This window comes from Triticum aestivum, chromosome 2A (genome assembly GCF_018294505.1).
Source record: "Triticum aestivum cultivar Chinese Spring chromosome 2A, IWGSC CS RefSeq v2.1, whole genome shotgun sequence".
Lineage (NCBI taxonomy): Eukaryota > Viridiplantae > Streptophyta > Magnoliopsida > Poales > Poaceae > Triticum > Triticum aestivum.
The window spans coordinates 658,362,603-658,378,971 of NC_057797.1; the positions used below are offsets into that span (position 1 = coordinate 658,362,603).

At 42.8% G+C, this 16,369-nt stretch overlaps 1 protein-coding gene and 2 long non-coding RNA genes across 4 annotated transcripts; 2 read left to right on the forward strand and 1 right to left on the reverse strand.

The window, feature by feature from the left end:
• Positions 1–4,619: 4,619 nt before the first annotated feature.
• Positions 4,620–7,333, reverse strand: LOC123185821 (uncharacterized). Its single transcript, XM_044597648.1, has 3 exons — positions 6,953–7,333; positions 6,654–6,850; positions 4,620–5,875 (listed from the first exon to the last, which is right to left on the reverse strand). Exons 1-2 carry the CDS (start codon positions 7,137–7,139, stop codon positions 6,660–6,662), a joined length of 378 nt encoding a protein of 125 aa, XP_044453583.1. The 5' UTR covers positions 7,140–7,333; the 3' UTR covers positions 4,620–5,875; positions 6,654–6,659.
• A 402-nt stretch (positions 7,334–7,735) lies between these two features.
• Positions 7,736–9,150, forward strand: LOC123190032 (uncharacterized). The gene is made up of 3 exons (XR_006496097.1): positions 7,736–8,188; positions 8,269–8,346; positions 8,715–9,150. It is a non-coding gene; the product is annotated as an uncharacterized lncRNA (long non-coding RNA).
• Positions 9,151–10,231: 1,081 nt separating this feature from the next.
• Positions 10,232–12,123, forward strand: LOC123190031 (uncharacterized). Of its 2 annotated transcripts, none has more exons than XR_006496095.1 (3): positions 10,232–10,961; positions 11,035–11,227; positions 11,832–12,123. It is a non-coding gene; the product is annotated as an uncharacterized lncRNA (long non-coding RNA). The 2 variants fall into 2 exon arrangements; XR_006496096.1 differs by having other exon boundaries at positions 11,040–11,227.
• Positions 12,124–16,369: the final 4,246 nt, after the last annotated feature.

Consider the following 16,369-nt stretch of genomic DNA (forward strand, 5'->3'; position numbering starts at 1 on the left):
ATCACCATCATGGAGAGAAACATAAGAAAACCATTAGTCTCATCATCTTATGGAGCTGAGTGTCGTCCCATAACTATTGTTGCACGATTTATCATATTATAAATGTTAATCAGGCCATTAAATTTGCATTGCATTGTTCCCCTAAACGAATTGCATTTTTGCTGTTATTGCTTATTGTTGTTGGCAGGACAAATATGTGTAGTTTATAACACTGTTGCAGGATAAATGCAAATTTGATTCGCTTTTTTCTTGCACCGGCAACATCATCTCTGCATGTGTTGTTTAGGTTGTGTTAGTAATGACTAATGAAAAAGTGTGGCAAATAATCGCTGAACAGAGTCGGATGATTCATTCATGTGCCAGTGTCTCGCTATATGCCAATAGTTAGTCATGATTCATTTTCACTTCTGCATACGCTATTTTTTAGAAAGTGATCGCAATACTGTAGTTTTTACAAATTGCAAGGATGAAAAAAAATCTTCAGTTCTATTTTAAAAGTAAAACCAGATGATCAGCGCCGTCAGCCACGTAGACTGATTTTGTAGGTTGATACTAGAGGCTAATTATATGTGAATTGCTGATGAGTAGAAAGCAAATGTATAGAGGGCATACCAACTACTGTAAGGTCGAGAATTCATATACATCATTTATGCATGGGTTTGTTGTATTTCTAATTTCCAAATGTTTACTATGTGTGTAGTTGCATAGTATTTCTTGATAATTCAGACGCAGTAATTATGCATGTGTGTGCCATGTATCTTATTTCCAAATGCTTACTGTTTTTGTCGTTGCATAGTGTTTGTTTATACACAATTGTATGGTGATTGGAATATAGAACCATGTTACACTGCTATTCTTACTTTTTATATTGGTGCAGTTTTGATGAATTGCAGAGGCTGCTAAAAGACAGAGGCATACAGTGTTTTTTTTGATTCACTCAATCAGGTTAAAACACAGAACAATGTAAGTTTATGTTGCTTCTTGTATGGGTTAAATGTTTTTTACATGATTTTTCTCTGGTATACACACTTCATCTTTAATAACAGGTCATGTGACAATCTAGGAGTAGGAGTATTTGTTTGATATGTATTCATCATGCAACTTTGTCCAAACTGATAATCAGGTGGTAACTTTGTAAATAATAATTAGAGGCTTAGAACTTTCAGTAAATCCATAGTATTTACAGACTGGAATCACATTACTAGAAGTAGGTTTATAATCAAGCGAGAATCATGTTTTTGCAGATTTCCTCAACTCTTTATTCAACAATTATGGTGATTTTGTTTCTGGATGCGGTCCTTTTCTTTTAACTTCTAATGTCAATGACAAAATTCTACACTCACCGTTTCTATAGTGAGGCACACTGGTTATATTTGCAGCTGCATGTGGATCGACCGCAGCCTCACTATTTTTGCCTACAAGTATATCATGGTTTTGGACAGACTTCATACATTGTTGGTGCTAAATTTGTTTTTGGTGATTAATGCTACATTTACATTGATCCTTGCAACCCCAACTTGGTGGCATGTGTTTATTGTAAAAGTAGTGTGTCCGTGCATATCTATTTTGAAGCCCTTCACTTGCTAACACGAGTGACATCTAAGAATCAGAGTCCACTGATGAACAATTAATTATAATTGCACTGTATATCCTTTCTCCTGGGGGTTATTTGTTAGTCTTCTCTGACATTTAACTGGAAAATGCGTATTTTCATCATTTCACTGATAGTATAATACTAAACTTAAACATGTATTCTTGGATGATAAGTGTGAGTTGTGGACTTCCTGCCCTTTATCACAAATCGACAGTACGTACTTCAGAATTTAGTTGACATAAGATTAATCATATTCCTATTTTGAGCAGGAAAGAGTACCTTATTGAACCAACTCTTTGGGACTAATTTCAGGGAGATGGATACCTTCAGGGGAAGGTATACTCAATTTTCTTTACATATATTTCTTTCATTTTTTCACTTTTCTTATCATGAAACTATGCTTTCAAATGTAGTACACCCTTAGATTTGATAGTATATTTCTATCGCTAGGAGAGGTATGTTTACTTGCAGTTTGATTCCCTTGTTCTTTTGACCTTTCGAGTAGCAAAGTGCAACATTAGAGAGATACTGGAAGGTTATGTACTTGGTAAGTAGAATAGTTACTGGTACGGTTTGGCAACAATCACTGAACTGTCAATTAGACCTAGAAGATAAGAAATAAAGACACCATGCATTTTCTCTTCTTTCTGTCATTCTGTGAGCATTCAGTGCTCCAACCAGAAAAACTTGGACCTTAAAGCATCTAATGTACATCTATTCATCATAACTGGCCAGAGTTATATAACTGTAAACCTCTTGTGTTCTATTACAAATGAAGCAATTGAGGAAAATTGCTATATATGTGACATCTTATGTGTAGATTCTTGCCTACTTGGTTGAAATTTGTAGTTGCTGGTACCGATGCCATTTAGCTTTCCTCCAAATTCTTGATTGATTGATCTTGAACTGTGGGAACTGCTCACAAGCTTAACAAATGCCAGGGCCTTTAGTTTAATACAGAACCAGATGCAGTCATGAATGCAGAGCAGCTGGTGACTCCACTATATAAAGATCTCTGAAGAAATGAATTACATACAGCTTTACAACAATCTCTATAGAATGGAAGCAAGTCATGTCTCTCGCTGGAAGGGGAAGGAGGAGAGCTCGACCGGAGCTCAGCAGATGAGGGGCGCCTTGATCCATCCGTTGGCGAAGGCGATCGCCTTCAAGATTAGAAGGGGAAACCATCGCTCACTGTACATACGTTTTAGAGGGAAATCACAAGTGCATTTTCTATACAAAAACCATTATGTGGTCATCATAATGGAATAGCACTCATGGAGGCAGTTGAACCAAGCTATTATGCCTAACTATGACTTCATAGTTTTATCGCCTCCATTGCCGTTGTGGTAGCTTTTGCTCTCTTATGTTCCTATTCGTATAACTGAACTTAATGTGAGCTAATTTATTTTTGTAATCTCATGACTGCATTGAACTTGATGTTGCGCTACTTCTGGGGTGGATTAATTTTTACAATCTCATGATTTTGTTGAACTCAATGATGTTACTCTTCTGGAATGTTTATTCTTTCCCATGAACCAAAAAATCAGTTGTTGACGTTTTAGATGTGCTAAACTTGCTTCCTACTGATGCATCATGCGGTTTGATCTTCCATCGCTTGGCATATCGGTTGGACCGGCACCCTCGCGCCAAGGCGGGTTGCCGATCTAGTCAAACTAGATAATACCCCGCGCGTTGCTGCGGGGATTTTTGGTGTTTCTGAGTAGATAGAAAAGATGACGACAATTTGAATCAATAATATGATGGATTTTATATAGAAGTGATAATAATCAACAAAACAATATATTTCATGTATAGGTGATTCAAGTTAAGTAGGATCTATTTGATTTTGTTTTGGGGTGCTTTTTGGTTAGTGCGACCTTGTAAGATATAATGTCCCAGTTTCTTTCATACTCAACAATGTATCCATGGTGTGTTGAGGCGCGAACTCGCATTTGGAAGTAAAAAAAGATTGTTTCTTATTTTCCTTAGAGAAAAAAATACTGGTTCTTTTTTGTTCTTCATTATTGCAATTGCATATATCTATTTCTTCGGAGCTTCCTTTTTCTTTTGAGATCTAGAGTACAAAATTCTACTCACATTGGAGCAGTACATTCAGTTAGCACCAGTGGTCGAAGGCTCTCCAGGACATCAGCAATCTATGTATTTCTTCCGAGCTTCTCTGATTGAAAAAGTGGAAGAACATGCCATATCGTTGTTTGAAGAAATAGTGGAATTCAGCAAAGATACATGTCCAGGTTTTCAATCCCGGTAGATGCATATAAAAGGTGAAACAAAAATATATAACAAACAAATTATGTTATAAAAAAGTTTGTTTTCATATGAGAAACGGAGCAGTGCGTCTTTTCATCTTTGTTGCCAATGCCTGATACAAAACACAATTAAGAATAGCAATGAATACTTCATTGTCCCCTGAAGATGTATTGCTAATATCTCCACATCATTAAACATCATGCAATGCAAAAGTTAACTGAAAAAAATTAAGTAAAGAACCAACAGGCTTGTTGCCGCAGAAATCTAAATACGCATGGTCATATTTACCAGTACGCATCCCTGGTTGCAATTCAGAATAAGCAGTGAGGATCGTGTAATTGCTGCGTAGAGAAGGAATGATATATAAGGAACTAAAGAACGTAGGGAGATAAGACATGAGATAACAAATACGGCAGGAACCAAGTGTTTTTGAGGTTATATGTGGCTTTCTCACCGGTCAAACCCCATTTTCCATGAACGGCAACATCCATCATAATTTCCATACGTCTACAAGAATGGACCAAGTCAATCACGATGTATCTCAAGCAAACAGCTAGGCACGTAAAGAGCATTGTGTGCCAGCCAAGCAAAACAGCCACAACGAAGCAATATACAAGAAGAAAAACATACAAACCACATAATCTCCTATTCCCAGGATGACATGACATGGAAGTGGGAGGGACAAATTAAATGAACATATATTCAGATTTCAGAAGAAGGATATACGTACAGATCAACAGGGTTCTGTAGTCTTTCGTCCTCTGGCTTCGATATGGCCGTTGAAGAACACGGGGAGAGCAATTTCTTCGCTCCTCGTTCAATTACTCTATGAGGAAGCTCGCAATCAGAAGGCATACGATGGAAACACACAATTACACGGTGGCGGCGGTGCCATCGGAGGTAGTGGTGGATCTACCACAGGGGTTAGCAGGTGACCCGGTTGGCGGAAACAGAGTACTCCCCCGCCAGCCCTCAGCCTTAGGGTCGAGTTCGAGCCTCCAAATCACCATGGCGGTCGAGCTCCAACCTGTCAGGTCTGATTTTAAGAGAAGAGAAACATACAAAGAATATGGCCCAGGCCAATATGAGAGGAGGGCGCTTCACCGAGCGCACGAGTCAAGAGAAATCTATCGATCTAATCCGTAGCGCCGGTACTGGCTAACGGACCTTCGCACCGATGCCGCCACTGGATGCCTCATCCTCCGCTGGATGCTCCCTCGTCCGCGACCCCGCGGTACTGCTTCTCAGACGCTCAACCTCGACGGCTCCACGATCCGGGCATGGCCAGACATACGGTGGCCTGCTCCTTCACACAGAGCTTGCTGTCGAGATCGAAGGAATGTGGGTTGGTGGAGGAGACCATTAGTCAGAGAAGGCGGGGTGCCGGCGTGCAGATTAATAGAAAGAGATTTGGTGCTGATGAAGACGATACGGCCGCAGCGCCACATTCAAGGAGAGGCGTCTTTGGTGGGTCATTTACAGCTGATCCGTCTTAAGTATGGCTGGGCTTTGGCTGGTTATTTAAGTCAGATAATACAACCTACAACGTGGCCATATAGATAGATGATGATTGGAAGAAAAATGCTGATGTGGCACAACTAATGACGTGGATAAGCTGCATGTAAGGAGAAATAGGATAGTGGGGATGAACTATTTAGGTATTATAGATATATACAGAGCGTCTAAGAGTCCCAAATAAGTGGCTACAACTTGGGGGTGTGATTAGCAACAGGTTTTACATTTTAGGAAGGAGAAACTTCATGGTTGAAGGCATATAAATTAAACAGTTCAGATCAAGATTTACTCTTTCTAATTTCAACATCGGCCAAAGTTATCCTGCCTTTATATTATCATAGAAACAAAATCTTCAAGAATAAGGACTATCAACGAGCCTCTGAAGATTTGACAGGTTAAACACAAATTGGCGTATTATGAAACTAAAGTGGGGGAAACTGGAGTCGTACAACATATATTCCTGCATATGCCCATCATTTTCATAGCTTTCTACTACAAAAAAAAATGTAAGCTTAGAATTAGAATTAGTGAAATGAGAAGGTCGAAGCATCTACCTAATCAACTACACCAAGAAGAAATTAAATTCAACGACTACAACAGCGACTAAATCTATAAATGTTAGGTGTAATGAGCTTCAACAGTCAGCAGCACAACGACAGGTGCATATAAGCTATTATTATTGATTGCCTGGAACAAACAGTGCAAGAACCATGGTGATGTAGAAGTCTATTAAGCATTAACGAATCAAATTCAAGACTGGTCGATCCTAATGAAGCTACAAAACAAAAAATCACAGCAGTATCTTCACTCCTTGCTCAATTTCCCCCAACTGAAAACCACTACAAGAACATGGTCGCACTACCGACTAATGCAGGCAGATAATTGAATTGCGTCGATATTAACACAACTGACTGCTGCTTACAATTCTAATGACAAGCTTAAGGGAAGAACATGCTCAGGCAAGTACAGCGGCACATATTTGATCCAAAAGAATAATCAATTTCAAAGTAAACTATCTGGCTTACATGCATTTCTAATGAAAAAGGAAGAGCATATGTGCACTAGTAAGGCAGATATGACATATGACACTCGTTCATGTAGTGAACAATTTCGATCATTACACATCCACACAGACATTGGATAAAAATGTCAGAACTCTTTCACCATCTTTTACAAACTAAATCCATCAAACTTGATGCACAATATAATTACAGCTCATATGGGTCAATCAAACAGATGGGCAAATAAAAGTCGGAACATAGGCATATACCAAGTTTTAGGATAACTGAGGGAGGCTGACGCCCGACTGCATCTCGATTCCGCTCAGTTCAACACCCATACGTTGCCTCTTGGCCTCCTCCTTGTCAGCGTCGCTGCGGCCGTGGCTCTTTTTGCACTTGCTGGCACCAGCAGAAGAATGCACCTGCACCGTCGCGGCACTGTGCGACTCGACGGGGCTCTTGAAATCTGCACTCACGGGCAATAAGATAAAGAGATTATCAAGATCGTTTGTTCGTATAAGTAACGACCTTTCGGGGGTAAGATCGTGTGTGTATGTAAGCTACGCACTAGTATTGGGATTGCCGCTGCCGCCGCCGCCGACGACGACGCCGGCGCTGCGGAAGCGGAGACGGTATTCCTCTTCTAGAGCGAAGTTCTCTTTGATCTGACGTTTGGTAGACTCAGACATCAAGGCCCATTCAGCTTCGGGGATGTCCCAGTCGGCCGGAAGTACGAAGCTATCTTCTCCCTCCATTGACGACGGCGGCGGATTCCAGATCGGGGATCAAGAATTGGTGAGGGCTGAGTTGGAGAGTAAACTTGCTCTCTTGATTGATTGATTCCACATACATCAGTCATACAGATATACTCCATGAAGTGGGCACGCAGGCCCGAGGAAGTTGGTTCAGATCCTATAATCTAGGATGCGTCATGCGCACTACATACACTATGGGCGTGTTTGGATGTCTGGGTCACATTTGGCTGCATCCCATCTACCATGCTGCCTGAGTGTGGCCTGGCTAGGCTAATGCAATGGTACACTGGGATATGTGTTTGGTTGATTGTGTGTTGCGGGACTGGTCAGACAGAATATGTGTTTGGTAGGTTGTATGAGATGTCACGGGCTGAGTGGGATGTTGTTTGGTATACTGGCCATATTATCTACTACCACTATAAAAGGAAGAGAATGGCAGATCCAAATAATCAGAACCATCCATTAGCAAGATCTAATGACCCTTAATCCTTCGGTGTTTAACACTGCAAACCACGTATTAAGCTATCGCTAACCCAGCCCACGCCGCCGTTTAAAAAAAAAAAAACCGCCCGCACGACCTATCGCCCACTCTCGCCCACTCCTCCTCCCGCGCCCTTCGCCGCCCCGTCCCGCGCCCTTCGCCGCCTGCCGCTGGAGCCGTCGCGGGTATAGCCGGAGCCGCGCCCCGCCCCCCGCGCCCTTCGCCGCCCGCCGCTGGAGCCACCGCGGGTAGAGCCGGAGCCGCCCCGCCCCCCGCGCCCTTCGCCGCCCACTGCTGGAGCTGCCGCGGGTAGAGCCGGAGCCGCCCCCGCCCGCAGGGGTCGCGTCGGAGCTGCCCCACAGCTGGAGCCGCCGCAGGTCGCGTCGGAACCGGCCCGCCACTGGAGCCGCCGCTGGAACCGTCGCAGGTCACATCGAAGCCGCCCCGTCGCTGGAACCGCCGCAGGTCGCGCTGGAGCCGCCCGCCGTGAGCCGCTGGTCTCCGTTGGCCTTTTACACACCTCCACGAGCAAGCGACCCACGCGCCACACCACTCTCCGCTGCACCAGGTGCTTGTGTTATTGCCTCAAAGATTGTGGTGTTAATTTTTTAGGATCACTAACTTGCTCGATTAATTTGTTCTGTCCAGTGAGGAAGTGATGGTGCATGAGGACGAGCTTCCTGGACAAGAAGATCTCCGTACTCTTCTCGGTGATGCAAAGTTGAGGTTTGGATTTTGGCATCCGATCTATTGCTTTTGTCGGACGAAACTTAACTGTTTGTTTTTATTATAGCTTAGATCAGTCTATTTTAATCTTTTATGCTTATCTTTCATTCAGGGCTTCAAACCACACTCGATTGCAAAACAAAATTCAGACAACCGATTGCTGAATCCTAGACTTTCTCATAGTTATAACTTATAAGACCTGCAACCATCAAATCTTTTGGTTGCACTCTCAGCTGATATATGAGATCGATCATCTCATCCTACCTGTTCGGAATTGCGGATTCCCGAGTTCCTTTTTTGATTCTGTTGATTGTAATGTTAAATATGGCTCCTAATTGGATACATACATGTCTAAACGATTGGTGCAGCTGCAGATCATCTATATTGATTCTGGAGACCGATTCTTGGTGCTGCTGCAGATCGTCTACATTGATTCTGGACGCCGATTCTTCATTTACCCTTCTTATTACCATTTGCTAACTTAATCACCTCTCTCTCATGTTGGTTCTGAAGATCTTTTATGTGTCATGTCGACAAAGGCGTTTGATAAGAGATCCAAGCAGGCTACATGTGAGGTGAATCAAGGTAATCTATATGATGTAGTCCAGGAGCCGCCCTTCGTCGTGGTCCGCAGGTCGCTGAGCCGCTGCCCCGGAGCCGCCCTTCGACGCGGCCCGCAGGTTCCCCAGCCGCCGCCCCGGAGCCACCCTTCGCCGCAGGTCGCCGCCGCCGGAGCCGTCCTTCGCCACATGTCTCCTCCCTGCTGGCCGTCCTGCCCTCCACAGCTCTTATCTTCAAGCTCAAGGCACGCACGCGATCCCCTCAGCTTCTGTCCTTTCTTCAACCCACCGATTCGTTTTCTACATTATGAATTGTTACCGTCTGAACATCTACGCGATCCAATTACAATAGAAGCATAAATCCCTATATATATGCATAAGAGCAAATCTTCCCCCAAACGGCAGAACAGAGGTCCCTCTTTCAAATGACTGAAGATTGGTTATCCCATAACCAGACGCAGAGGGAGAAATTCAGTTCCATAACCTCCATATAAATACCATCATCCTTGTTCCCTCCTTCCCACTTCTGTTAAATTGTTAGAAACCTAGACTCATGGGTAAAGGAATTATTTGATTCAGTGCTTTGTCAGATCAAAAATAGAATCTAGCTAAGGAGCACATGTCCTATTTTGCAGGTGATATATACTCGAAGGCATGAAACTGGTATTTAATAATACTCCAGGTGAGATATATGCAGGTGTTATGGATTGTGGTTTCGAGGAAAACAATTATGGAACTCAATATGCATCCGTTAAGTTTCTGAAGCTTGATCGACATCTTTTATCAGTTGTTAATTAGTACTAGGATTCTTATGCATGTCTACTGCTGTTTAGGAAACTAAAGACATGATGGTTCCGTTTGGGACGAAAAAGAAAAGTAGCACCAGGTGTGTTAACCCAATGCTTAGGTGATTAAATGCAGATAAAAAAAATTATCCCCTGTTTGAGCAGTATGGAAGTACACATGGTTATTTGGTCAGTGGCCTTCTTGGCATATGTAGATTTTCTGTGTTCTGAATTTTTAGCCCTTGTGATTCTTGTAGGTTATGCTTTATTCAGGCGTATAACTTGTACTTCCATTGCTCTACATTTTACTTAAATCACATATTTGACACTTTGTACAATCTGCAGTTAATTACTAAATCCCAGAGGAGTTCTACATTATTTCATTAGTCCATTTAGAGCATGGCAATTGGATGTACAAGTTATTTAGGGGTAAAATCAACTTCCCTCTGAAGTCTGCTGCTGGTCATGCTCTTTTATATGGTGGTCTGATCTGGTCACACTCTTTCGACAGTCGATGCATATTTTCTTTTGGGTAATTTGCTTCACCTAAGCTTCAGTAGCACTGTGCATGGCCCTTTGAGTTCATATCTTCTATTGGCGTCTGAAAACTATCATTTTTGGTCAGCTGATATCACTCTATTCATGCTATCAATTTTTCTTTCTCACTATATGGTAGTCCTTGACCTGTTTGTGTCATCGGAGAAGGGAATTTTCCTTTTTTTTCACTTTTATCTTGTTTCCTTTTAATATATTGGTTTTAGTTGTATATTACAGAAGGATTGGACATGGAGATCTAAGATGGAAGCGTTTGTGTATATACTGTACCTTTGTATATCTTTCCAAGTTCCATCTTGCCTTATCATACATTTTAAAAGAACAGTTGTTTTCTGAGTCATTGGTGTACTTATGTTGTGTTGTCACCAACCATGAGTATATAACAGTTTGTTGGACAAAAGTATTCTTGTGGTTTGTGCCATGGTTGGGCACCATCTTAAATATAAAATGATAACATTGCAAACATTTTTATTTTGAAGGGCCAACAAGAAAGGATTTCTTCCGGCAGCATAACAAAGAACCCATTGGGTGGATGCAACACCCGAATGCCTTTTTGACTAAATCATTTTAATTAACTAATTACAGTGGCGGAGCTAGATGGGGAGGCAAAGGGCAAATACATCAATTCTTGAGCAGTCCAAAAACTATAATTTGTTGAATTAAGCACCCCCAAGAGTTCTTTATTCACACATTTTTTCAAGGTTGGGGGTTTAATGTAAGTTTTCTGCTATTAAAACTGCAACTTTCCATCTTGATTGTGTCCATGATTAAGTTTTGGGTGTGGGCAGGGCAGAAGATCAAGCACTCCGTCCTCTGCCAGGTCGCCGCCGCTGCTCGGGACGTAGACGCGCACATGGGTCCGTCAGTCGCTGGCAAAGGAGGTCGAGTCCGTGCGGAGCACTGGTCTCCTCGCTGTCGTCGTCGTCCTCCCTGCTGCCAGCGACGCCCTCCTGTCTCCTCTGCACCAGTCTACTCCTTCATGTCTGTCCCCCTCTCAATCTCCTCTTTCTGTTGTTTGTTTTCTCTATCTCACATAGGAAAGCTCTTGATCCACCAAAACGCTGAATCATGTTCATATTTGCTACCCTAGGAAAGAAGGATATAAAACTGAACTACAAACATCAGTAGTAGAGCATACATCATAAAGGGTTGTGGATGTCCCATTGCTGCACAAACTGAACCAAGGATGTTTAGCAACTAATTTCTTTTTTTGTGGGATCAACAGGAGGATGGGATTCATAATTGAGAACATTATGTGTTCATAATATATATTTTGTGGTAGCAACTGAACCAAGGATGCTCATGGCAAGTTTAATCGCAATATAAATCACTTGGTTTGGAAACACACCTGCTAAAAAAATAGATTGATCTTTTCTTAAAATCTTCAACCTACTATGTAAACCAGTTCTCCTTTGTATCAATCTGAGATCCATCTGGATTATATCTGATTTTAGTGATATATAAATCAAAATTGATTTATTCACTCTTTGGTAAGCACTTATCTTTAGATGACACATTTGATAGTTCTGGTGTTCTGTTTTATGTGGTTTGATTTTATCAACCGAATTTGGTCTTTCTTTTGCAGATTATTTACAAAAGAAAATGGTTTGGGGTGAAGAGTTGAAGGCTTGAAGCCAAATGTTCCTAATCAAGAAGATGACCCGCACAACTCCCCTGAAACAAGGCCAGCACTATGTGCCAAGATTGAAGATCCCAAATATGTTTACTTTGGTCCAATATCGTATAGCAGTGTAATGCTTCAGGCACTTTTTATCATTCATTTTTATTATTCAAATCTCTATATGGTTGCCATAGATGCTACTATTACATGGATTTATTACTATTTTTCATGTGTTGTTGAAAATAGAACTCACTCATTTATTTGTCTATGGAGGGAGTAGCATACAGTAAGCTTCATTTCACTGAGGAGATCTTCCGTTACATAGAGTTATTAATTTCAATATGAATTCAGAATTCAGTACCCACACGAATTTCGTAGATGCTTTGATCGAGACGTGCGTTGCACGTGCATGCTTACTAGTTTGCAGCAAACAGGAAAGCATGTCTCCTTCAGATAAAATTAACAGACAATCTTTGTTTACAAATACAACAACAGACATAGGCAACATGGGCCATGGCAATAGCCGAATGACAAGCCATGTTATATGGCAGAATAACTAAATTCAGTCAAAACTTTTCAGAACAAATCAGAACTTGCAACTACTGTGATTCCTTGATCTTGCGAAGTATGGTTGGAGATCACCACAGTAGGAACGAAGTATGGACACAACGGGTCTGGTTGCTGCTGCCATTCCTTGGTCTTGTGACTACTGCTGCCATGAGATCCAAATCATGCGGCGAACATCATCACATCATCTTCTCGAACTGCGAGCTCTTGTGTAGGGCACTTCTCCCTGCCGACCAGCATCCCCCACCGCCGCGGGATTGAGACGCGACGAGCCACAGGTCGTCGTGGGATCCACTCGCCGGCGCTCAACGTCGAGGGCACCCATCTCGGGATGGCGGCAGAGTGGAGGAGAAGGAGGCGATGGCGGCGAGGATGAGGAGGAGGCGGCGGCGGTGAGGATGTGGCGGCAGCGGCGGCGAATCTGAGGCCGGGCGAGGGGATGGGAGGAGGAGCGTTGGGCGGAAGCGGGGGATGAAAATGGGGGAGTTATGGCGAGGGGGTCGTGACCCCCCTGCGTGAAGCTGCACGCGGGATGCGGGGTGGGTGCGGGCATTTTGCACAGCTCGTGCATGCATCGAAGGAACGCCCGCCTGGCTGAGAGGGTACTTTTTGCATCAGTTGGGCCAGGCCCAGATGACCATGCAGTTTACCAAACAAGCTAAAAATTGCATCTGGGATGCCATGCAGGTGCAGCACGGGTGTAAGTGCATTTAGTGCCCCTTAGTAATTTTGGTGTATTGAAGACTTATAGGTTAAGGGACTAATGCGTTTTAAGTGTACACAGGTCTATAAGTCTATGAGGAGATTGGTATTTACAGAGAAAGTCGACCCCTAAAAATGAAGTTCTTCGACTGAAGACTTTGGATTTCTGAAGACTTTCTGAAGACTTTGAAAGTGAAGAAATTGGTGTGACCTTGAAGACTTGGTATTCATTTGAGGAATATGAAGCGTGAAAACTTTTATTTTCGTAGTTTCATTTTCTCTTTCTTGAGTCATAGGAAACACCGTACTGTTAAATGGGGTCGAGGAAATACTAAAGAAAAATTTCCATGTGATGCTCAACTCAAAATCCTACACCTACCAATCCCTTCGAGTGAAGCCATTGGAAATCTCATACAGTTCAGTCATATTCTTCAGTGACAGAGACGTAGTTCTTCTGTTCTCTGAGGAATTTGTTCTGACTGAGGAGTTAGGAATTCGCCAGTGCGGATTGCCTACATAGTGAGGAACATGATAGCCCTGAGGATTTTGCTACTCAAAATTCTGACGATTGCTGTGCTATGCGCCAGCTGTCCCAAAATATCTACCCACCTAACGGTCATATCATTGAAGGGTATTTATGTCTTATCATGTCGGGCTGCTCCCTAGGCTATAAATAGCCGCCCCCTACAACCACTAGCTGGTTGGCTGCTCCGAGAGAAACTGACACTTGTCATTTGAGAGCATCCCATCCTCCAAGGACTTTGAGCGAAAATCATCAAGTGGGGAAAACCCAAACCCAAACACCTACAAACCCAAAGTGATTGAGTATCACTGAAGAGATTGATCCTGCGTGGATCCGACGCTTGTTACCTTTGAAGACTGTGCTTCTTCCAGACGGTTAGGCGTTAAGGTCTAGAGCATTCAAGAGGAATTGTGGATTGCCGAGTGACCAAGTTTGTGAAGGTTCGGAAGTCACCTAAAGACTTACCACGGGTGATTGGGCGAGGTCTGTGTGACCTTAGCTCAACGAGAATACGGTGAGGACTGTGCGTCCCGGACTGGGTGTCCTCAGGTTTAAATACCTAGCCACTCCAACTAGACGTACAACTGAGACAACAGTTGGAACTGGTCTACCAAATCATTGTCTTCACCAAGCTTACTGGTTCTATTTCCTCAACTCTTTCATTTCCTCATAACTGTGTTGAGTGCTTGTTCATATCTGTGCTTGAAGACTTTGACTGAAGACTTTCTCAAATTCTTCAGTTCAATTTCTTCAGTCTGTTTGTCTTCATCATGTGTTATCCTATGCTTACGTTTCCTGTACTCTGTGCTTGTCTTTATTTCATCATGATTACTATGCTTGTGCTATGTTATGTTTACTTTTGAGTACTTATTCCGCTGCTAGTAGTTCTTCGCTAAGGAATTTCCTCACCTACAAATTGCTCAGTGAAGAATTCATAAAAATCGCCTATTCACCCCCTCTAGTCGATATAACACACTTTCAATTGGTATCAGAGCAAGGTACTCCCTTGTTCTGTGGGATTTTGGTTTAACCGCCTGGAGTTTTAGTTATGTCGGCCGCAGGTATGATCAAGGTCTCTGCTGGGTGTCCTACCTTCGATGGGACGGACTACCCCTACTGGAAGAATAAGATGCGAATGCATCTTGAGGCAATTGATAACGATCTTTGGTATGTTGTGGAAAATGGTGTTCCCTCAGTCATATATTCTCTGAATGCTGCTGATGTCAAGAGATTTAAGCAACTCAATTCTCAAGCGAAGATTATCATATGTGGCCATCTGAGCAAAGGACAGTATGAAAGAGTGAGTGCTTTGGAAACTGCTAAGCTTATCTGGGATAGGCTGTCCAAAGTAAATGAAGGAGTCTCAACACAGCGTGACTCTCGAGTTGATGTTCTTCGCAATCTCTTCAACCGCTTCAAAAGACTCAAAAATGAAAATGTTCAACAAACCTTCGATCGTCTCACTGACATCTCAAATGAGCTTCAAGCACTTGGTGCCACTGATGTCACCGACCATGAGGTGGTGAAGAAATTGCTGAGATCGCTTGATTCCTCGTTTGATACTCTGGCATTGATGATACAAGAACGTGCTGATTACAAGTCACTTGATCCCGCTGATATCCTTGAGAGGCTAAATACTCATGAGTTCCAGCTTGCTGAAAAGAGAGATCTCTATGGTTCAAGCTATGGCAGATCACGTGCACTGAAGGCCAAGGCAGTATCTGAGTCCGAAGATGAAGACTCTGGTAGCAGCCTTGGTGATCCTGAAGAACTAAGCCATGAGCTAGCACTGCTCGTGAAGAAATTCCAGAAGTTCTCAAGACGTGGTCGCTTTGGAAGACCCTCAAGGAGCAATGATTCCTCATCCAGTGACTACAAGAAGAGACTTTGTCACAAATGCAAGAAACCTGGACATTACATTTAAGATTGTCCTCAGTGGGAAAATGAATCAAAGAAGAAGAAATACAAGGATTACAATTCTAATGATGTGAAGTGTCGGTGTCAAAACCGGCGGATCTCGGGTAGGGGGTCCCGAACTGTGCGTCTAGGCCGGATGGTAACAGGAGGCAGGGAACACGATGTTTTACCCAGGTTCGGGCCCTCTTGATGGAGATAAAACCCTATGTCCTGCTTGATTAATATTGATGATATGGATAGTACAAGAGTAGATCTACCACGAGATCAGAGAGGCTAAACCCTAGAAGCTAGCCTATGGTATGATTGTATGTTGTGATTGTTGTCCTACGGACTAAAACCCTTCGGTTTATATAGACACCAAAGAGGGTTAGGGTTACACAAGGTCGGTTACAAAGGAGGAGATATCCATATTAGTATTGCCTAGCTTGCCTTCCACGCCAAGTAGAGTCCCATCCGGACACGAGACGAAGTCTTCAATCTTGTATCTTCATAGTCTAACAGTCCGGCCAATGGAGATAGTCCGGTTGTCCGGAGACCCCCTAATCTAGGACTCCCTCAGTAGCCCCTGAACCAGACTTCAATGACGATGAGTCCGGCGCGCAGTATTGTCTTCGGCATTGCAAGGCGGGTTCCTTCTCCGAATACATCACCGAAGAATTTGAATATGAGGATAGTGTCCGACCCTGCAAAATAAGTTCCACATTCCACCATAGAGAGAATAATATCTTTGCAGATCTAATTTGCTGGCTTGTTTTGGCAGCATGATGTTATGTCATGGCCCGGTGATTATTCG